Source organism: Aspergillus affinis (genome assembly GCF_023601865.1).
Source record: "Aspergillus affinis strain CMG 70 chromosome Unknown NODE_134_length_96610_cov_85_904478, whole genome shotgun sequence".
Taxonomy (NCBI): Eukaryota; Fungi; Ascomycota; class Eurotiomycetes; order Eurotiales; family Aspergillaceae; genus Aspergillus; species Aspergillus affinis.
The window spans coordinates 38,508-59,119 of record NW_026515915.1 but is presented as its reverse complement, the minus strand read 5'-3'; the positions used below and the strand labels follow the sequence as shown (position 1 = coordinate 59,119).

The 20,612-nt window shown below is 52.2% G+C and overlaps 10 protein-coding genes across 10 annotated transcripts; 5 read left to right on the top strand and 5 right to left on the bottom strand.

The window, feature by feature from the left end:
• Positions 1-125: 125 nt before the first annotated feature.
• Positions 126-1,497, bottom strand: hacA (transcription factor HAC1; the record flags this gene model as incomplete). The annotated part of the gene is made up of 2 exons (XM_053105270.1): positions 126-1,230; positions 1,292-1,497. The coding sequence occupies 2 exons, from the start codon at positions 1,495-1,497 to the stop codon at positions 126-128; spliced, it is 1,311 nt and encodes a 436-aa protein (XP_052951538.1).
• Positions 1,498-2,857: 1,360 nt separating this feature from the next.
• KD926_001693 (snoRNA-binding rRNA-processing protein ENP1) lies at positions 2,858-4,490 on the bottom strand (the record flags this gene model as incomplete). Its single annotated transcript, XM_053105269.1, has 3 exons — positions 2,858-3,719; positions 3,787-4,031; positions 4,119-4,490. The coding sequence occupies 3 exons, from the start codon at positions 4,488-4,490 to the stop codon at positions 2,858-2,860; spliced, it is 1,479 nt and encodes a 492-aa protein (XP_052951537.1).
• A 921-nt stretch (positions 4,491-5,411) lies between these two features.
• Positions 5,412-7,265, top strand: KD926_001692 (SPRY domain-containing protein; the record flags this gene model as incomplete). Its single annotated transcript, XM_053105268.1, has 1 exon — positions 5,412-7,265. The coding sequence occupies one exon, from the start codon at positions 5,412-5,414 to the stop codon at positions 7,263-7,265; it is 1,854 nt and encodes a 617-aa protein (XP_052951536.1).
• A 494-nt stretch (positions 7,266-7,759) lies between these two features.
• On the bottom strand, positions 7,760-9,464 carry KD926_001691 (glutamyl-tRNA(Gln) amidotransferase subunit HER2; the record flags this gene model as incomplete). Its single annotated transcript, XM_053105265.1, has 4 exons — positions 7,760-8,622; positions 8,700-8,875; positions 8,944-9,259; positions 9,326-9,464. The coding sequence occupies 4 exons, from the start codon at positions 9,462-9,464 to the stop codon at positions 7,760-7,762; spliced, it is 1,494 nt and encodes a 497-aa protein (XP_052951535.1).
• A 413-nt stretch (positions 9,465-9,877) lies between these two features.
• KD926_001690 (enoyl-[acyl-carrier-protein] reductase) lies at positions 9,878-11,243 on the top strand (the record flags this gene model as incomplete). Its single annotated transcript, XM_053105264.1, has 2 exons — positions 9,878-10,095; positions 10,202-11,243. 2 exons carry the CDS (start codon positions 9,878-9,880, stop codon positions 11,241-11,243), a joined length of 1,260 nt encoding a protein of 419 aa, XP_052951534.1.
• Positions 11,244-11,439: 196 nt separating this feature from the next.
• KD926_001689 (metallophosphoesterase family protein) lies at positions 11,440-13,338 on the bottom strand (the record flags this gene model as incomplete). The annotated part of the gene is made up of 2 exons (XM_053105263.1): positions 11,440-13,108; positions 13,175-13,338. 2 exons carry the CDS (start codon positions 13,336-13,338, stop codon positions 11,440-11,442), a joined length of 1,833 nt encoding a protein of 610 aa, XP_052951533.1.
• Positions 13,339-13,670: 332 nt separating this feature from the next.
• Positions 13,671-15,044, top strand: KD926_001688 (pyruvate dehydrogenase (acetyl-transferring) subunit E1 beta; the record flags this gene model as incomplete). The annotated part of the gene is made up of 4 exons (XM_053105262.1): positions 13,671-13,921; positions 13,990-14,113; positions 14,204-14,490; positions 14,573-15,044. 4 exons carry the CDS (start codon positions 13,671-13,673, stop codon positions 15,042-15,044), a joined length of 1,134 nt encoding a protein of 377 aa, XP_052951532.1.
• Positions 15,045-15,577: 533 nt separating this feature from the next.
• Positions 15,578-16,426, bottom strand: KD926_001687 (putative C2H2 finger domain protein; the record flags this gene model as incomplete). The annotated part of the gene is made up of 2 exons (XM_053105261.1): positions 15,578-16,234; positions 16,418-16,426. 2 exons carry the CDS (start codon positions 16,424-16,426, stop codon positions 15,578-15,580), a joined length of 666 nt encoding a protein of 221 aa, XP_052951531.1.
• Positions 16,427-16,753: 327 nt separating this feature from the next.
• KD926_001686 (MCP1 family protein) lies at positions 16,754-17,857 on the top strand (the record flags this gene model as incomplete). Its single annotated transcript, XM_053105260.1, has 2 exons — positions 16,754-16,985; positions 17,070-17,857. 2 exons carry the CDS (start codon positions 16,754-16,756, stop codon positions 17,855-17,857), a joined length of 1,020 nt encoding a protein of 339 aa, XP_052951530.1.
• A 564-nt stretch (positions 17,858-18,421) lies between these two features.
• Positions 18,422-20,377, top strand: KD926_001685 (tRNA (guanine26-N2)-dimethyltransferase; the record flags this gene model as incomplete). Its single annotated transcript, XM_053105259.1, has 1 exon — positions 18,422-20,377. The coding sequence occupies one exon, from the start codon at positions 18,422-18,424 to the stop codon at positions 20,375-20,377; it is 1,956 nt and encodes a 651-aa protein (XP_052951529.1).
• Positions 20,378-20,612: the final 235 nt, after the last annotated feature.

Below are 20,612 nucleotides of genomic sequence, written 5' to 3'. Positions count from 1 at the left end.
CTACAGGCAGCACAGGCATCATGTCCCATGTGAGAATGGTGGTAAACCACAGAATTTAATACCGAATATTATTCAGTGAAGACTCTTGATTAAAGCATAATATTGTACTATACAGGAACAATTCCTCAGCGTTCCTTGCCCATAAGCAGAGACGTCAACGTCTCGCCGTTGTTTGTTGATGAACTCCTTAAACTCCATGTAGCCCTAGAAGGCTTTCCAATCCGATTTCGCCGACCGTTTTGCGCTGATTTCAAACCACTCAAAATTCGTTTGCGTCGTCCCGACTTCTCGAGGCGGTCTATCGCCCACGCGAAGGTTAATAAGTACTCCCAAGTCCAGCCAGTCGCTCCAGCGCCGGCCGCCGACACGGGATCACGGCACGGGATCTCGCTAACAGCCAGCTGCAATGCCCTGCCCGTCGCATCGCGAAGTGGACGCGCCATGGCTGGGTTGCACGCTAGAAGTCTGGCGAGAAGCCTCATCCGGAAGGGTGTCTGACGGTTCGGTGCCTTCGAGACCGACATGCTCGGAGTCGAAATTAACCATAGAATCAAAGGGAAATGCTGATAGATCTCCGCCGTCGAAAACGTCAAAGGCGAACCCGTCTTCAAAGACTGAAGAATCAGGCTCAGCGGACGAATCACCGTGAAATAGGCGGTGGAAGTCGTCATCAGAAAGAGGAGCTGCAACATCATCTGCAGCGTGACTTTGAACGTTTGAGGCGAGGTCAAAGAGTGGGAGAGCGCTTCCTTCTCCTTCGAGTCCAACGACTGACACTGCAGGTCACACAACACCGCTGCAGGATGTTGTGTCATGTCGGAGGACTCAGCCAGAGTAGAAGGCTTCAGAGTGGGAGAATAATCGGTAATGGATGGCGTCGGAAAGGGGATGCGCTCAAGCGGGAGCTCTTCGTGCTCCTGCTTGAACAAGGTAGGAGTGAGGGTCGGCGAGTCGCCTACGGGAGACCCGGGCTTCGGCGTGTTTCCTTGCGAGCCACGGACTTCGGCAGCCAACTGGGCGACCTGCTGGTTCAGGCGGTTGTTTTCTGCCTCCATTTGAGACAATCGTTGCATCAGAAACTGGTTTTGCTGCTCCATCTGGATCTTCTCGTTTTCGAGTTTCTCCATCTCGAGTCTCTTTCGCTCGCGGGAGGTCTGGGCCGCCGCGCGATTCCGAAGAACCCGCTCTATACGGCGCTGTTCCTTCTCGTCTTCAGTCTTTGCCCGTTTTCTGTAAGTCTTGGTTAGCGCGACGTTCAAGGCATAGAGTGGCTTTGGCGGGCAGGTCGTACCTAGGAGGCAAGTTGGTCTTGGGGACCGGCAGTTCCTGGCCCCATGACTTCCTCTTCTTTGCAGGTTTCTTGTCTTCTGACGTGACATCAGGCGAGTCTTCATTTAGATCTTCTAACGAGGTGTCCGCCGGGGAGACAGTGAGCACCGGGACATCCGACGCGGGGCTCCCGGGCAACGAGTCGACCGAGGAGAAATCGTCTTCCATGATGAACCGGTCTATCAGGGAAGGAGAGATAGAAAGGTTATTTAAAGACCCGATCAACAGGTGGTTATTCGTGTGGTGGAGATCTTCGGTGTCTTTGGCGTAGTATAGAGCTAGAGATCGTGGGGAGTTGATCAGATCAAAGAAACCGGCAGAAGCCAGGCTGTCATAGTGGACAACCCCGGAACACGGGGTAACTCGGGGTTGCCTGAACTGATGCCTGAATTTGGAGGTGGAAGGGAAGAGAACAGGTGGTCTGAAGGCAGGGAGAGTGAAGCCAGAGTGTCTTCATGGAACGGAGTGGGAGGGAACGGAGGACTCTTTTAAAGGCCAGCGTGGTCACATCCGCCCGGCCCCCTTGCACCTTGCAGTTAAGGGGGCGGAGTCGACGTCGTCAGCCATGAAACCGTAATCTTACGGGGAATTCGCCGCCGGCCCCTTGGCGCCCCTTTGTGCGCCCTTTGTGCACACGCAGTACGAGCGGAATTAACCCCCTTTGGGCGGTATGGACGGGGTAAAGGCCCGTAATTTTGGACCCGGCGGCTCGCCCTTTCCTCAACCTGCGACACGGAGGATCCACCTTCTCTCGCGGTCTCGAATGTCGAGGTGAGACCGTCGGGCGTCCGTCAACGACACTCGGCTGAGTCTGAGACTTCCTTCCATTTTTAATCCCTTTAATTAATATTAATATCACAACAAGGCCACCCCCTGAGTCCCTTGGCTCGGCACATCTGCTGAGTACTGTACAGTCTTATACTCACTGAGCAACTAATTCCCTCCATGGATGACCACCTCTGAGTACCTCCTGGAGTCTGGAGTCTGGAGTTCAGACTTCGGACCTACCTACCCGTGGGTGGCCAGTATTAATAGTAATCTGGAGCCCGGAGAATTGCATGATGCATAATTGAGAAAAGGACGCCCCACGCAGACCCTCCTTACCCGTGCTCACTCCTACTCAGCACAGCTGCCGGTGTCGGACTGTCGGACACGCTGCTGATTACTCCGTGCCTACTATGGAGGAGAGTACAGAGTTAACCCAGCCTGAACTCTACTGGCACCCTACTCGATGAGAGCTTTTATTGTTAAGACCACTTCTGGTCATATTTATTGCAGAGAGCCTCAGTCATCATCATGCCATTCGAATATGCGTTTATGGGGCATTGAGGAATGCAAGGGGGAAAAGAAAAGAAAAAGAAAAAGCAGTGTATATGGAGCTAACGCCTCTTCCGATCGTAGTGAACTTCATGATAAAATCATACCCAGAAAGCAGTACGCAAAAAAAAATCATGCCACGATATTCCCGATGATAAGAAGAAGAAAAAACAGAAAGAGAAAATCGCTTTTCGAGGAACCCCAGACGTTCTTATAGCGTGACATCCATCGTGTCATCCCCAGCATCAAGAGCACCTTGCTTTTCGGGATCCGGTGCCACGACACCTCGCCCTCGACCGGCCAAGAGTTCTCGCCTGACTTCGGGCCCAATATCCTTATGCCCTCGGACCAGGAGCAAGTCTAGAAGTGCTTCTCGCTGGTCCTCGGTGATATCATTGCGGTAGCGCTGGGCGAACACCAACAGTGACTGATGCCAAAGGACAGGCAGTTTATACATTTTACTGGGTCCATCGGTCATCATGGCATCTTCAGCGCCGTCGCTGGCCCGGAAACGCAGGAAATGAAACACGAGGGCGTCGATCACCTTATAGGGAAGCGCGTATTTCTTCTCGAGGAAGACTCGAATAAACATATTTACCGCACCGGTGCTCTCCAAGGACCTCAAAGATTGCTCGGCGGAGAGATCGCACATACGAAGCAAAGCGGCTGCAGAATGCAGGACCGGAATGGAGACCCGTGCAATGACAGACGAGACAATGTGGGCCTCGCGCAGGGTGCAGGTACCGCTGGAGACAAGAGGGAACAACAATCCCTTGAAAAAGCAGGCTGGTTTATAGAGTGCTTTCTTCAGCGAGTTGTAGGTGTGCACGTTAAGCTTCTTGGTCTCATGAATCTCTTCTCGGACGCGGTCGAGAAGAACGGTAGAGATGTACTCTTGTGCAACAGCCGGCTTGGAGGAGATGAAGATTCTGGTCCCGGCGTAAACGGCGTTTGCGGACCATGACTCGGGGCGGGTGATAGAGAGGAGAGTCGGCCAGTTGGGTACGGAAGGAAGAATTTTGAACGGCTTGGGGAGGGGTCCAGATTTGTAGCGCGAAAGGATCATGCCGACTCTGTGTATGGTCAGCGCTATGTGCAAAAACTTCGACGGTGATGTCACGGGCCCGTAGATATACATACTTTTCGTATACTTCGACTGCCTTCGCCGGGATCTGGACGGCATCTTCTGGTAATCCTCCGCCTTGGATGAATTGCCCACCATCTCCGGATTGCTTTGCTTCATGCTCCGCGATCTTTTCTAGAATGAGATCGGCCAAGTTTGTGCTCTGGCCTTGAGACTCTGGGTCGCGAGGGCTGAAGATCGGGTCTTCATCGCCACCGGGAATGAATTTATGAAACATATCGAGGTCGTTCGGGTCAACCTCCTACAAAAAATTAGAGAAACGTCCCCGAGAAGATTTGACGAATAGAGAATCAAAGATATGTTAACACGAACGCATTTGTTGACATACCACTTCTTCAATTTCTTCTTCATCGTCCCATTGATCGTCTTTGAACTTCTCCTCGTCGTCTGATAAAGCTTCGTTATCGTCAAATCGAGAATCGAAATTGAAAGCCGAATTCACGTTCTCCCCAGTCGTGCCCATTGCCGCTCTGCGCTCCGCTGCATCCTCATCCGCCAGTTCCTGCCCAATCTGCAAAATCTTCCGAGACATTTTCGCATCGACGAAACGTTCGCCATCTTGTTGATCCTGGTCTTCTCCGGAGCTGCGTTTGCCTTTCTTGCTGGATTGGGTCCGCAAATGGCCTGCGGACATAATATCCTCAGCCAACGGGTTATGCCTGCGAGCGGCGGCGGAGCGAGAAGACGTAGCCTTCGGCATGATGAACAGCCCTTCTCGAGTCCTGGGAGGGAAGGTATACAAGGGAACAGTCGGCCAGGGGTGAGACAAGTATCTGGTGTCGAGCAGTAAAGTGGTTTCGTCTCTTGCGGTTTGCCTGCCAGTGACTTCAAATCTTGTGGCTCCTGTACATACAGACGTGATCTAGAAATTGTGTGTAAATTTTTGGATCATGTGACCCCACCGGGGAATTTTTTTTTTAAACCCCGCTAATGCCCGAGCTTTTCTGTAGACCGCTTTGAATGCTCCCTTACCCATTGGTGGGATTACTCACCGCCTTACGACAAATCTCGTCCTAGGACACTCACCGCCATCTTCAATCAAACCAGCATTATTATTGACCGCCTTCGGGAAAAGCCAACCTACGCCGCAGCGAACGAAGACGTCTGAGACCAATCCATCCCCCATCCTCTTCTCTTCAGGTTACAGGTAAGAGCGTGGCATACCTGTATTTAATTTGCAATGGCAGGAAGCAGGCTAGCTAACTATGGTATGCATCAGTGACGCCAGCCAAAATATAATGTAAGTACAGAACCTCTTTATCCAATGCGATTGAAACAATCCCGGATTCATCGGCCGCTTTTGGTTTTACTGTAATGCCGTGAGTCGAGAAAATGCACTTCTTTCGTCACCGGTGCTCGTGGACGTTTAGAGCTTTTTGCTTTTTGCTTTGCCTCAGAGCTAGGAGTACACAATTCAATTTCTGACCAGACGCACCTTGTCCCAGATGCCGCTTTCTCTCCCGCTCGGTGTTCGCCTATAATGCCATGCGTTTGCGAAGATTAACTTGACTCCATATTTTAATGTTTGCCATACGACACTCCAAGAAATTTCTTTCGTTTCAACTTGTCCAGAAGACTTTGATATCTTGATTTTCGTCATAACTTGCTATATCAATTCGCTATGGCATCAACAAACCCCATAGGGTCTTCTGCGCCTTCGTCTAACATCAACTCGCCAATCTTGCCGCCCAGTAGTACACCATTTTTTAACGGGACGTTGTCTGACGCGAATGCGAGATCTTCGCCTATACCCCAAGGCAATGCATCGTCTCAGGCTGATTCTGCAAGATCAAAACGCAACAAGCGTGACAGTCGCAAGAAGCGTGAGGCGAAAGGGCTTGACCAAGAAGCTCCACCCAAGAAGAAAGCAGTGGCTGTTCAAAATACCGCTCTTTCCAGCTGGGATCTCAATATACTTCGACCGTTGTTGCTTGCTGAACCCCGGCCATCAGATCTACTGCCTCCCCAACCTCGCCAGCTGAACCTTGTGGATAAGAAAGCCTCCGATGTGACTGGGCAGGTCCGGGCCTTCTATGAGGTTGTCGACAAGCTCACTAATAAAAATGGGTTTCGTTACGGCTATGCCATAGCTGATCCTGGCTTTCCCCATATCAAATATCGCCAGACCGATGTTCGCCCCTACCAGGCACGGTTCAGTTTCGAAGACTCGCCAGCAGCGATTCTCTTTAGCGAAGATGCGCTTGCAGTCACAACCAGTGACCCATGGCACACGGCCCGTGCCAATGTCTGCGCACGAGAAGGGAATTTCTACTATGAAGCACGTGTAATTAGCGGTGTGGTGAGCGACACAAAAACTGACTCCTCTAGCGGCAATCTTGGGCGGCCTTCGAGGGGTCATGTTCGTCTTGGATTCGCCAGGCGAGAGGCAGATCTTGACGTGAACGTTGGCGTTGATTGTTATGGGTACGGAATTCGGGATGTAAACGGTGAGGTAGTGAATCGAATGCGCTGCGAGTATTTCTTCCCGAAGGGAGAGGCAATCCGGGAAGGCGATGTCATTGGAATGCTCATTTCCCTTCCGCCACTATCACTCCACAAGAAAATAGTCGAGGGGACTTATGATCCCGCTACCGATGAAATCACCAACGCAGAAGCGCCTTCCGCCGTCAACATCATTCGTGATCGAATTCCATTCCACTATAAATCTGACTTTTGCTGGCAACAATCGAATATATTCCCTACCAAACACTTGCGTGACTATGCCTTCAATCTTAAAGAAACCCCAACATTCGGGCCCCCATCTCCGCTGAATTCGGAGGATGCGTCCTTGCGGACACTTCCAGGCTCAAGCATCACAATATTCAAAAATGGCGTCAAGATGGGCACACCCTTCAAAGAATTATACGCATTTCTTCCCCCGGCCAGTCGTCTCGCCAACGGTACTAATAATCTTGGACTTGGGGAGCGCGAGAACGCAGATGACGGGATGATTGGCTACTACCCTGCTGTCAGCTGTTACGGTGGCGGTGCGGTTGAATGCCGCTTCGAAGGTCCTTGGTGGGTTGGGCCGCCTTCTCACACAGAGAGCGGAGCGCCGATTCGAGCTTTCGGGGACCGGTTCAGCGAGCAGATAGCGGAGGACGTCGTGGCCGACATTGTCGACGAGGTCGAAGCAATGTTTCTGTGGGGTGGCATTGATGGAGATATTGTCGGCAATTCGGAGATGGATGGTTCCAGCTCTGGGCCAGTAGGGGGTTCTGAAGTCCTCAAGGCAGGGGTCGGCGCAGCATATGAGTCCGCCTTAGCATCGAGTGCGAAGCTTGAATCCGCAACCATTGATAACCCTGCGGTAGAAAGAACCGGCGAGGTACCAGAGCTAGATCCTGGACTAGGTCCTGGCCATATCACATTCGACGGTACAATGAATGTTGATACCGCGGACACCCCCAATGCAGCAACTCCCTCGACTGTGCCGGAAAACCCGACGGTTGGGGAGGATACTGAAATGTCTTGAATTCATGAGAAACCTCACATGACCCGATACCATTTGAAGTATGAATCGTCTTTTGCAGCCAGGCTTCCAGCAAAACTTGTTTTTGATTCCGGCAGGGCCCTAATTTAAATATGTAGTACAAAAATCTATATAGAGACCACCGCAGAGGTGTCAAAAGCCACCAGCCGCTATATACATAGAATTGAACCCTTACCTGACCATTCCTCCAACTATTAAGGGGGCCTAGCTGTTATATGTTCTTACAACTCGTGGACGAGTCTGTATCCATTTTGCGCTTGCTACAAATGTAAATTTCTGAGAACCTGCTCTCCATGAAAGATAATCTCTCTCGTGTTAAGGCATATGTAAGATAAGTTGTACATTAAGCCACGAGCTATCAGCTTGACGCAATGACTCGAATGGTCGTAATTTGCCGATCCTCGACAGCATGGAATGATGTCCCTTTGGAGGCATCCAAACCACATTCCGATTATCTATACAAGAACAGAGGTGGGTCAGAGACTTTCCCCTTCCAACGACTCCCCCACTCTCAGCACCAGCTCATCATCGCCATACTGACCGATTATCTGGATTCCGGTATGATCAACGCTTTCATCCACCTTGACTGGGACGGACACTGCCGGGAGACCGGCTAGACTGGCAGGCACGGTAAAGACATCATTCATGTACGCATCTAAGGGGGATGCCGCCGTATTGCCTTCCAATAAGTCTGATATGCGCGGTGGCGATGACGGCACAGTCGGGCACATTAGAACATCTACGCCAAACCCCCCCAGCCTGGGGCCAGCCTTTGCTTGACGAGAAGTCAAGGGCTGTTCCGCATTGAAAACTGCATTGAAATCATGTTGAACGAGCCGTCGAACGCGTTGGGCCTGTATGAAATAGTTGTCAATGGCATCGGCACTCAGACTAAATGCGCCTAGCAAGATCCTTCTCTTGACTTCAGTGCCAAACCCGTCACCCCTAGTCGTGGCATACAGGTAATCGTCCGGTTGCGCGCCACCATCAGGGCCCGCGGGGCGAGTCCCATACCTGACACCATCGTACTTTGCCAGGTTTGAGGACGCTTCCGCAGGCGCGAGTACGTAATACGCAGACAACGCCAGCTTAGTCGCTGGAAGGGAGACCGGATGGATGGTGTGGCCTTGCCGTTGCATGTATGCCAAGGAGCGGGACCAGGCCCGACGAATTGAAGGAGCAAGTTCCAAGATGTTATACTCGGCAGGCACGCCAATCTTCAACGGGGCAGACTTCATTCGAGATGCAAGAGACGGGGTATCTAGACGGGAAAGTATTCGAGAGCGAGAGGTCGGGGAGAGACTCGTTGGGTCGCGCGGGTCGTGTTGGTTCAGAATATCTGAGGCCGATTAGTGATTTGGCGACCCTTTCGGTCCCCGGAGGGGTAACAAGGGGGGATAGTGAGAGAAGACCTACTGAAGATCTCACGGGTGTCGGTGCTGCTCCTCCCTAGAATTCCAACCGTATCCAGCGAGTTAGCATAAGCAACCACACCCCACCGGGAGATCAGTCCGTAAGAAGGCTTGAAGCCAACCGTCCCCGTGTACGCGGCCGGAAGTCGAACCGATCCACCTGTGTCCGTTCCCAAAGCTCTAGAAGCCAGGCACCGATTTATTCTCAGCAAGCACTTCAATATATGTGGGCTTCGCGACTAACATACGCATAGCATTGGTCCGTCGCGACAGCGACGGCACTTCCTCCTGAACTGCCCCCAGCGGACGGGGCGTCTGCGTTGCCCCGGTCCCCAACAGGACCGAAACACGAATGGACAGAATGGGATCCCATTCCAAACTCATCGAGATTCGTTTTCCCCGCCACAATGGCCCCGGCGCTCTCCAATTGCTCCACAACCGTCGCGTTCGATGGGCTGGCGAACCGTTTTAAAATGCCCGAGGCACATGTCGTTGGAAAGTTGCGAGTGCATATATTATCTTTGATGGAGACCAAGCGACCATCCAAGCCGGACTTTGGTTTTCCTGAAAAGAAGGACGCTCAGTTAGCTGGGGAAAATGAAGATGGAGCGAGTTGGGAGCATCACAAACCTTTCTCCCTGCGACGATCCGCGTCCTTCACGCGGTCCAGCCACGGGCCCGAGGGTTTCAGAGGAGTTATGAAGGCATTGAGCGCTGCTGACGACTGCTGTTTGGCGATGTACCTTTCGGCCTCGCGCAGTAAGGACATTTAGAAGTGTAGAGTGCGCATAGAGTGGGCGCGCAGGCAAGCAACGGAGACGTTGGGAGGCCAAAAGAATCCCGACGGAAGACCCGCGCTTAATAACGCCGTGCCCGGGGTTCCCGTGCTTCTTTGCAATGGTTGTCTCTTTCTTTCGGATCTACAGGTGCATAAGAGACTGGAAATCAGTGATAATTCCGGGGTAGCCTAGGCATTATAGATATATTCCCACGACAAGAATGCAGTAGAAGCCGCCGCCCGCTCCGGTTGCTCGTCTCCGCCGGCCCGACGGGTGAAGAACGACGTCATCCGGATTTTCCTTCAATCCCAAAACACCAGCTCCCCCCCCCCACCCCCAGTCACCTATGACTTGACTCGTCTTGTCTTGGTCGCCGTATCGTGTCTATCAAACAACCGTCACTATGTTCTCCCGCGCCGCGGTCCGATCTGCGGGCAACAATGCGATCCTCTCTCTGAGAGCTAGAGCTGCCTCCCCCTTGGTCTCGACGGCCACTCGTCAATGTCAGGGGTCTCTGCCCAATGCTTTTATGGGAGGGAAACGTTTTATTGCGGTCTATGGCTACACGCAAGCGAAAGCCCTGGTATACTCTCGATATGGAGAGCCCAAGGACGTTCTACGGTGAGTGCCCCTTCTGAGCTGCTAAAATCCCCTCGGCATGGGACCGTTGAGGACGAGAAGAGACGACGAAAACGGAAACAAAAGACTCATTCTCAGGATCGTGTAGGCTTCATAAACATTCTATCTCTCCTCCTCACGGGTCTCAAGTTACGCTTCGTCTTCTAGCTGCACCGTTGAACCCGGCCGACGTCAACCAAATCCAGGGTGTGTACCCGAGCAAACCGCCGTTCCAGTCAACCCTTGGCACATCGGAACCCTCTGCTGTTGCGGGTAATGAAGGCGCCTTCGAAGTCATTGCAATGGGCGCAAATGTCAAGAATCTGAGCAAGGGGGATTGGGTTGTTATGAAGCAGACCGGCCAGGGTACCTGGCGGACGCATGCGCAGCTGGATGAATCGCAGGTGATCAAAATTGAAAATAAAGATGGTCTGTCTCCGCTTCAGATCAGTACAGTCAGCGTGAACCCCGTCACCGCATACCGGATGATCAAGGATTTCTGCAATTGGGACTGGATGCGCGCCGGTGAAGAATGGCTGATCCAAAACGGTGCGAACAGCGGCGTGGGTCGGGCTGCTATCCAGTTGGCACGGGAATGGGGCATCAAAACCCTGAATGTTGTTCGAGAAAGGGAGACCCCGGAGAAGACGGAGGCTCTAAAGCAAGAGCTGCGGGAGCTGGGTGCAACTGCCGTGGTCACCGAGGCAGAAATCCTTTCGGGTGACTTCAAGAATAAAGTGAACGAGCTCACCCGCAACGGCAAGGAGCCAATCCGGCTTGCTCTTAACTGCGTTGGCGGCAAGAGTGCGACTGCGTTGGCGAAAACGCTTGCTCCGGGTTCACACCTGGTCACCTACGGGGCAATGTCGAAGCAGCCCGTGTCTCTGCCCTCGGGGCTTCTTATCTTCAAGAATCTGGCGTTTGATGGGTTTTGGGTTAGCAAGTGGGGCGACAAGAACCCACAGCTGAAGGAAAACACCATTAACGATGTTCTACAATTGACTCGCTCCGGTAAGTTCAAGGACATCCCTGTGGATGAGATCCGATGGAACTGGGAGACGGAGGGCCCTGCTCTCACGGCAGGAGTACAGGATACTCTTAGCGGCTACCGCGATGGGAAGGGCCTTCTCAAGTTTGAGGGCGGAGATTAGGAGGCGTTCTTGCCGTTTGTATATTGTTGTACTACACTCAATCTATCAACCCAGTCAAGTCTCGGACAGATGTCCCCTCGTAGCTTCAGACTCTCAAAGAAAAAAAAAAAAAAAATTGCGTCTCCGCAGTAAAGAAATATTCATCTAGCACCGAGGAAAAGAATCACACGCTGGCTCTATTGGAGAACATATGGCATCATTTATCACAACTCCAGTTGTCCTTCACCCAATTCAAGATAAGGTTGGTCAGTGTCATAGATGGCATATACACGTCACTGTCGCGCGAAAAATCAACATCAAGGTCCGCAAATTTGGCTGCCAGTGCCACATAGGACTCTATAAAATCAATGTATACGAGATCAACACGATCTGGGGCTGACGAGGCATTCAGTGATACACGTGCCTGGATACAGTTTGGCATACGATAGAAAGGGATGGGAGAGTGGATGGTGTCGTCGCCGTCCGCACCTCCGTCGTCAGTGGTGGTGTATCCAGGCTGAAGCTTGGGTCTGGATCCGGCGTCACTTAACGCGGCGGCTTGATCTATTAGTTGGCTGTGCCGGAGAAGCTTCCCGTTATCAATAGTCACATCAGTGTTATACACCGACCGTTCGGGCGGGGCAAGAGACCAGGTAAAGTCGGATTGACGAGCAGAATCAATGAATATCTGTGGTTGTTTGTTTAAAACCTCAAGCACGAGTTTGGCTTTTTCATAGGGAACATCTTTCAGATATCGGAAACCACTGGTGAATGGGGAAACTATAAATGTGGTGTCCTGAGTGAAGGGTCCCTTGAATATATCAAACCGCATGGCACCGGTGTTGACAATAGCAAGAGCTGGCTGTCCTACACGAGATTCATCCTTCAAATAATCGGGAAGGACTTGGGTTTCAAGCCAGGTGTATATATTTTCCTCGCTCGGATATTTGACTCGGGACATCCAAAGATCACGAGGGGAACAACCATGGACTTCGTCTAGCCGGAGTGCACTTCTGGATTCATGGATCAACCACGACACGTTCTGACCAAGGTCCGTGTGGAATGACTCCCTATCAAGCTCGGTGTGATGAAGAAACGAGAAGAGATTGTTATCGATATACCGCCGCTGAAAGCTGGGGGTACTCAAGGCAGGCGTCTGTCGTTTCTTGGTAGACAGACCATCGACGGACATGAACCCGATGGTTTCCATAAAACGCCCACTTGCCAAGCCATAGGCTCGCGAGTCATAGCGTGCAAAATCGCGAATGTGATAATGACCCCCGAAGAATTGAATTGGCGTATCCCAACGAACAGACCTAATCTCTTTGAAGATGGCTTTGTATTCTTGTGAATGAACAGGCACATGGCCAGTCACAAGGAAGAGGTCAACATCTGGGTCCCGAATGGCATCCTGAAACCAGTCTTCTTTGATGGTCTGTTCGACAGGACATACCACAGTGTTGTTATCGTTCTTGGTGAAATCGAACAGGAAGCCAAATGCAACGATGCGAATTCCCTGGTTTTCGGTGGTGAATTTCTTAAAACGGGGAGCTAGCGGCACGAGGTCATTAGTGACAGGGTGCAAGATGTCAATATTCGACGCCAGGTAGTTTCCATGGAAGTTGACGATCGTGGTGAAGTACTCGGCCTCGGAGGTGTTCCGCTTGTACAGCTCGTGGTTTCCGGCGGTGATTAGGTCAACCTGCTGCTGACGCAGAATTTCCGAGATGTAGACACCCTTCGGTTCCGACGAGTCGTAGAGGCCGTTGCCCTCTACTCTATCACCCGTATCTACCACCAGCAGATCCACGCCCTGTGCATTTGCCTTTTCCCGCATCCTGATCGCGAAGGAGACATAGTCACCCCAGTCTGCAGCATAGGAGGGTCTATAGTCGCGAGCTGATCAGCACAGAGCCAGGGGAAAGGACGCCGGAAGAGCTTCACGAGCGTACTCCTGCAGATGACCGGCCAGCCAGCCATGGGTATCCGTCGTGTGAAGGAAGTTGAGTTGTCCCCATTTCAGATCACGCAGGGGGGCTGCGATAGGATCCGGGGCCATTGGTTGTGCGGCGAGCGCCAACGAGACCGAGAAGGAGCCGAGGAGGAGACGCAGCATGCTGGCGTCGAGCTCTCTGAAGGAGAAGACTGGAGGGCGGGAGAGAGAGCGAGAGAGTAAACGGAGTGCCTGATAAGGATAAGGTGAAGGCGGCAGGAGGACGGAAGAAGCCGCCGGTGAGTCCCCGTCTTAGTCAGCGGTCAACCCAACAGACTCGCGCCGGCGCTCACCAAAAAGTGAAAACCCGTTGACGAAAGACATCCAAAGACGGAGTTGCGCCCCGGAGACTTTTCTCGTCCTCTCTCTATCAATCCGCATCCACAGCCGAGCATCTGTGCACTCCATCTTCCTAGTCTTATATCGCTCGATCTTGCCATCCCTCACATCCGGCCATGACTGCTCCTCGAGTTTTCCGTCCGGCAGCTCGCCTGCTCTCCTCGCGCCTTTCCCCTGCTTCTTTCCGTCCGGCTTTCACGCAATCCGCATGTGCCCCTTCGATCCTGCGCTTCCGGGGCTATGCTACCGCTGGCGGCTCTAAGGAAGTCACCGTCCGAGATGCTTTGAACGAGGCTCTTGCTGAGGAGTTGGAGGGCAACAAGAAAACCTTCATTCTCGGAGAGGAGGTTGCACAGTATAACGGAGCGTATGAACCCCTGTTCCCAACACGCATCTAGCAAAGGTTCGCCATTCTGATACTCATCACCTCCACAGCTACAAGGTCACAAGGGGTCTGCTGGACCGATTTGGTCCCAAGCGAGTCATTGATACGCCCATCACGGAAGCCGGCTTTACCGGTCTGGCAGTCGGTGCTGCTCTTGCTGGGCTACACCCCATTGTAAGTTTATTTTTGTACCCATCTTCGACGGCTACCCATGCAATGTGCCGGCGAGAGTTATCAAAGCTAACCAGTGGTATCATCGGGTAGTGCGAGTTCATGACCTTCAACTTTGCCATGCAGGCCATTGACCAAATCATCAACTCGGCTGCGAAGACCCACTACATGTCCGGAGGCATCCAGCCCTGCAACATCACCTTCCGTGGACCCAATGGATTCGCCGCCGGTGTCGCCGCCCAGCACTCCCAGGATTACTCGGCCTGGTACGGCAGCATTCCCGGACTGAAGGTCGTTTCGCCCTGGAGCTCTGAGGATGCCAAGGGTTTGTTGAAGGCTGCTATCCGTGACCCCAACCCTGTCGTGGTTTTGGAGAACGAGTACGTGACTATGGATCAAATACCCCCTTTTAGATGAGAAAGGGAAAAAGAAAAAGAACCGTTTGAGGCTGATTGTTTACAGGCTTATGTATGGCCAGGCCTTCCCCATGAGCGAGGCGGCGCAGAAGGACGATTTCGTCCTGCCTATTGGCAAGGCAAAGATTGAACGTCCCGGCAAGGACCTGACCATTGTTTCCCTGTCCCGCTGCGTTGGACAGTCCCTCACCGCTGCTGCCACGCTGAAGCAGAAGTACGGAGTTGAAGCCGAAGTGATCAACCTGCGGTCCATTAAGCCCTTGGACGTGGAGACGATCATCCAGTCGCTCAAGAAGACTGGCCGACTCATGTGCGTTGAGTCTGGATTCCCCATGTTTGGCGTCTCCTCCGAAATCTTGGCCCTGTCCATGGAGTATGGCTTCGACTATCTGACTGCCCCTGCTCTCCGTGTCACCGGTGCCGAGGTGCCTACTCCTTATGCCCTTGGTCTTGAGCAGATGAGTTTCCCCCAGGAGGACACGATTGTCAGCCAGGCTGCCAAGCTGCTTCGTTTGTAATCCAGCTTTCTCTCGAGCGACAAACGGATCGAGTTCAAGACCTAAAATAAAGCCGTCATGTTTAGTACCCTTTTGACCGTCGTGACCACCTGTTCTCCCCAGCCCCCTTTCAAATCCCTCGCCAAGGCTTACTATTGCTCTTTTTTTTTCTTTTCCTTTTTTTTTTTGGGAATCTGTACAACTACACTAAAGAATCAATTCAAAATTTGCATCTATAGATTCAGGAACGATGTCTGTTCGCAGATACTTGGTGGAAGACATTTTTGATATGGTTATACCCAGGTAATATAGTAAAGAGTTCGCTTGTGTTCTGTGGGTGGGTTTGTCTTGTTCTTTAACAGCCAATAATAAATTTACCGTCCGACTTTTTAATAACTATCGTCGGGCTAGCAATTTTACATCAAAGAACGTAAATCCGATTCTCTAAGAGGCTTGAAACCAGTTCAACCCCTTCGCCCAACCGTAACGCCGCCAATCCTTTCGATTTATAGGCCACATGAGCTTCAGCCTGTCCCGGAGCGAACCGATTGTCCTCATAGCAAGGGAGAGGTAGTCTCAACAGTCCTAGCACCGACACACTCGGACCAGCAGTCGGTGGGTCTGCGAGGGTCGTAGTAGTCGCCACGCAGCGTGGCATGCATATTCTCTTCGTCAGTGTCGCTTTCTGCGGGCTCATGATGGATACCGCCGGTGGGACCCGGTGACGGAACACCAGCTCGTTCACCTGTATCTGCGAGATCTGGGTTTTCATCCTCATCCTCATCCCCAAGCACGTTCTTCCTTGTCGGTGCTATAGGTGCTACAGGGCCTTTAACTGCTGTAAAGGAGCTCTTGAATCCGCCTTTCTTGAAGCCTCCGGCACTGCTGGCGCCGACGGCGCCGCCACTACCACCACCTCCTCCCCCTCCGCCGCCGCCGCCGCCGCCGCTCGCCATTCCTGTCCCTTGAGATGCCCCATTTTTATTAGTGTCGATTACTCTTAGCCCAGCTTCTGCGTCGGCTTTCTTTTCCGCTCGCCTTGCTTTCTCGGCGGCATTTGGGTCCCGCGACAACTGTTTCAGATCCTGGAGACGTTTGCGATGCTGATGGTCATATGAAGAGATATGCGCTTCGTATTCTGGATGGCGGGAATAAGACTTATTGCAGAGGGTGCAGGTGAAGGAACTCAAGGCGGAACGTGCAGACTCGGTCTGGACACAAATTTAGCGATCAGATAGCCAGTTCATGTATTGGTACTGCGATTGGGGTTTGAGGATGGTTATGGGACATACCTTCGGAGTTGGATTGATTAATCCTCGCTGTATTACAAGATACGGAAAGATTTAGCAACGCTGTCGGCAGAAACCAAAGAAGATGACAAAGCGCAGACGTACAGGTGCCATCTTGGTCGCCCGGATTTCGCAGAGGGGCTTTTGTTAGAGCTTGATAGACCTGCAGAGGCCGAGCAGGAACAAGTACCAAATGGTAGATGGCCTGCGTCGTCGGGCGGGAACTGGGCCAGGCTACTCGGTATTTCTGCTGGCAGTATCCCACCGCCCGATTTTTCTTGACTTATCGGAGGATGTCTTCGTAATGACTCCATACGCCGTACCTGGTGAGGTCCTTCTTGCTTCTGCACTGACCTTCTCGGTTGGTTCGTAGAAGTCATTAACCTGGTTGCATTTTGGTAAAACACGATCGATCCCGCTAAAAATATCGCGACGGCGGCCATGTCTTCCGTTGAACACAATGGGACCCGGAAACCCGATGATATCGATACTCACTCTATGTTCTCATTACAGGAACTAGATCCATCTCCGGTGCAAGAGGAGTTCCCTGATCTTGAAAATGGCGCATGCCTCCCCAATATTCAGGACCCTCAGCCCGAGTCGTTCGACAGGTGCCCGAGCAACCTCCCAGCTGCAAATCTTGGGCTCCGCGGATATAACTGGGATTCCTGGTGTATGCATAGACCCTTCTCTCCGTTTTTCGTCACCTCCCCTCCCTGACAACTTGAATGTACAAACTTAACTCACATGCTCTCAGTATCTGCATTCCAGAAATACTCGACATACCCACCGACGCTGTTCTTAGCGCTGCATTTTACCAACACGGCCTTGATTCCCCTAGTTACCCGCTCGGTGTCCGATAGCGACACTTATCTTCTCCTGACGCGACCTATCTACCAGGCCCCCTCGCTTGAGCATCTAGTCCTCACAATCCCCAGTCTAGTGCACGTGGCATCGGGAATTGCTCTCCGCGGCATTCGCTCCTCTCGTCGAGCTCGATTGTACGGCGTAGAGACTAGGTCGCAGAGGTCTCTGTTGAGGTTCTGGCCTCGCGTCAGCCTGCAAGCGCAAACCGGTTATGCGCTCGTACCGTTGCTCAGCTTTCATGCCCTAGTCAATCGTGTCGCGCCATTGATATATGACGGTGGGAGCTCCGGCGTGGGTTTAGGCTACGTAGCGCATGCGTTCACTCGGAATCCTACTTTCTGGAACGTCTATTATCTGGCGTTTGTCGCCGTCGGGGTCTGGCATATAGTTGGAGGGTGGGCCGCTTGGATGGGGTGGAGGGTGATGACAGTCCGGAGAGACCGAAAGCCCAAGAAGGGCTCGCTCGAGGACTATTTCAACGAGCCCGGAAACCAACAGCGATCTAGGAGACAAAGGAAGATGTGGTGGACGGTAAACGGAATGGCAGCTATGGGGTTTTCTATCTGGTTGGGAGGAGCCTTGGGGATAATAGGGCGATCAGGGCAAGGATCTGGATGGGAGGTCAACGGCTGGAATGAAATATACCACCGAATACCTATTATTGGATCATGGTTGTAAGAGGGAGGGGGTATGTAAAGGTGCTGTTGTAGGATATTCACAGGTGATAAAAATGTGTAATGGTAAATAGAGCGATATCTAATGCATTATGTATGTACATTGCACAGATTGACCGTAGAGTAGAGAGTAGAGTGAGAGTGTTTTTAAGGTGGTCGAGTCTGGAAGGAAGCAGCAGGACGTGGCCCGTGCGCCGCGGCTTTTTTTTTTTTTTTTCTTTTTTTCTTTTTTTTTTCCCTTGCCTCCCCGAAAAGCATCGATTGCCTGCGGTGTAAGTCTACAGAGTACGGCGACAAGTTTACTCTATCCTGATCCCCCCTCTGTCTCCCTCTTCCCCTGACGAACCGATCTATTGTGATTGGGTTCTTTTTCTTCCTCCCCCCCCCCTCCCTCCAGTCTACCGGATCATCGATGGTTCTAAGAAGTACCTGGTCCATCTCTCGTACACCTAGGTTCCTAGATCGCAACGTCTTCCTCACCTTCGTATTGCCGAAAAGCCTTCCTTGTCCTCCTCGCTATCACCTAAACCGAAACCCGTTGCGCCACTTCCATTGTTCGTCCTCCAGAATGGAGGAATCTTCACAGCCACGGATTGCCGACGATCGCGTCCAGTATGATGGGAAAGAATACAGAGCAGTGAAGGAGGGGTTGGCTTTCATCCTGAATGCGCCTGCAGAGGCTGCAGCTTCGAAAGGAACAAAGAAGGATCTCAAGATTGATGATGAAGCCCAGTCTGTATTTTACAATCCGATCCAGCAGTTCAATCGCGATCTGAGCGTGCTTGCGATCAAGGCCTACAGCGAACACGTGGTGGCGTTGAGGAAACAAAAGGCCGACAAGAAGATGCAGAAACAGGCTCGAGATGGCTCCGCCAATGGCAAAAAAAGGAAGAGGGACGAACAAGATACCGAAGAGCCGATCAGTAAAGGGAATCCGCCCTCCTTTACGATCCTAGATGCTCTTTCGGCCACCGGCTTGCGAGCACTCCGATATGCTTCAGAAATCCCAGCTACCACTCGTGTCGTTGCCAATGATTTGTCGCCTTCCGCAATTGCGGCCATGAAGACCAATGTCGAGTACAATAAGCTAGGGGAGTTAATCCAGCCAAACATTGGCGACGCTCGGGCTTATATGTACAATCTACCCCACGCATTCGACGTCATCGATCTAGACCCTTACGGCACGGCTGCGCCCTTCATGGATGCGGCGGTACAGGGAGTGAAGGACGGAGGATTACTATGCGTGACTTGCACTGATGCTGGAGTCTGGGCTTCGAATGGGTACCCAGAGAAATCATTTGCCTTATATGGCGGCGTACCATTGAAAGGTTCACATTGCCATGAGGCTGGACTACGCCTGATTCTGCACGGACTCGCGGCGTCTGCTGCCAGATATGGACTATCGATCGAGCCCCTCTTGTCCTTATCGATTGATTTCTACGCGAGAGTCTTCGTCCGCATTCACCGATCTCCGGCCGAGGTAAAGTTTGCTTCGGGAAATACGATGCTGGTTTTCAACTGCGATTCGGGGTGTGGGGCTTGGTCAACACAACCATTGACTCACACGAAGCAGAAGCTTGATAGAAAAGGTGACCCTTTCTACCACTATGGGTTTGCACAAGGGCCAGTTGCAGGGACGCACTGTGAACATTGTGGTTCCAAGACGCATATAGGTGGTCCAATGTGGGCCGGTCCTCTTCACAACCCTCAGTACATCCAGAAGATTCTTGATATGCTCCCTGGAACTGATGCAGAAACATACCAGACCATGAGCCGGCTTGAAGGCATGCTAATGACAGCCCTCGAAGAGGACCTGACTCTCAGCGACCCCGCGGAAAGCTCGTCTCCGGAGTCTGTCGATGCCAATAATGACTCACCGCAAGAGCAGTCAGATATCATTGCCCGCATGGATCCCGCTCTTCGTGAGCCACACCCCTTCTATTTTAGTCTCAATATCTTGGCGAAGGTCCTGCGCACGTCGACGGTTCCTTACGACGCCTTCTGCGGGGCGCTCCGACATATGGGCTATCGGACCACTCGTAGTCACGCAAAACCCAATACAGTGCGCACAGATGCCCCCTGGACAATTATCTGGGAAGTCATGAGGGAATGGGTGAGACAGAGGTCTCCCATCAAGGAGGGTGCTCTTAAGCCCGGGACGGCGGGCGCGACCATCATGGCCAAAGGTCGAGAAAACTCGCTGAACACTGATCAAGGTGAACTGCTAGACATCCTGAAAAAAGAAGTCGCATCTGCAGCTGAAGGCGGAAAAGATGTCTCCGACATGATCATCAAGGTGGAGGCCGCATTGTACCGCTCGGGATCCCGACTATCACTGAAGGATTCATCAGACACGAGTGCAGAGGTGGACACACGAACGTCGCAGAATAAGACAACGCCGGTGGTCTTCGACGAAGGCTTGGGTAGAAACGCATCTGGTAGAAAGCGGCTAGTGAGGTACCAGATCAACCCTCGAGCCAATTGGGGTCCTCTGAATCGAGCATCTGGTGGTGGGCGAAAATGAATAGTAGTAAGAAAGTGGGAGGAGGAAAGCAAAAGGGAAAGGAAATAAATCTGCACACGAGCTCATAGTATTCGCAGAAACAATGAGAAGTGATAATAACTGCATTACAAAATGTAGATCTTTGTATGATCTGTTCCTGCTTAAAGCACAAATTTCGTAGAATCCCTAAGTAGGAGAGGCCCGGTGGAAACCCAGACTCAATCCCAGATCCTTGGCCATCCTGGCCTGCAAAGCT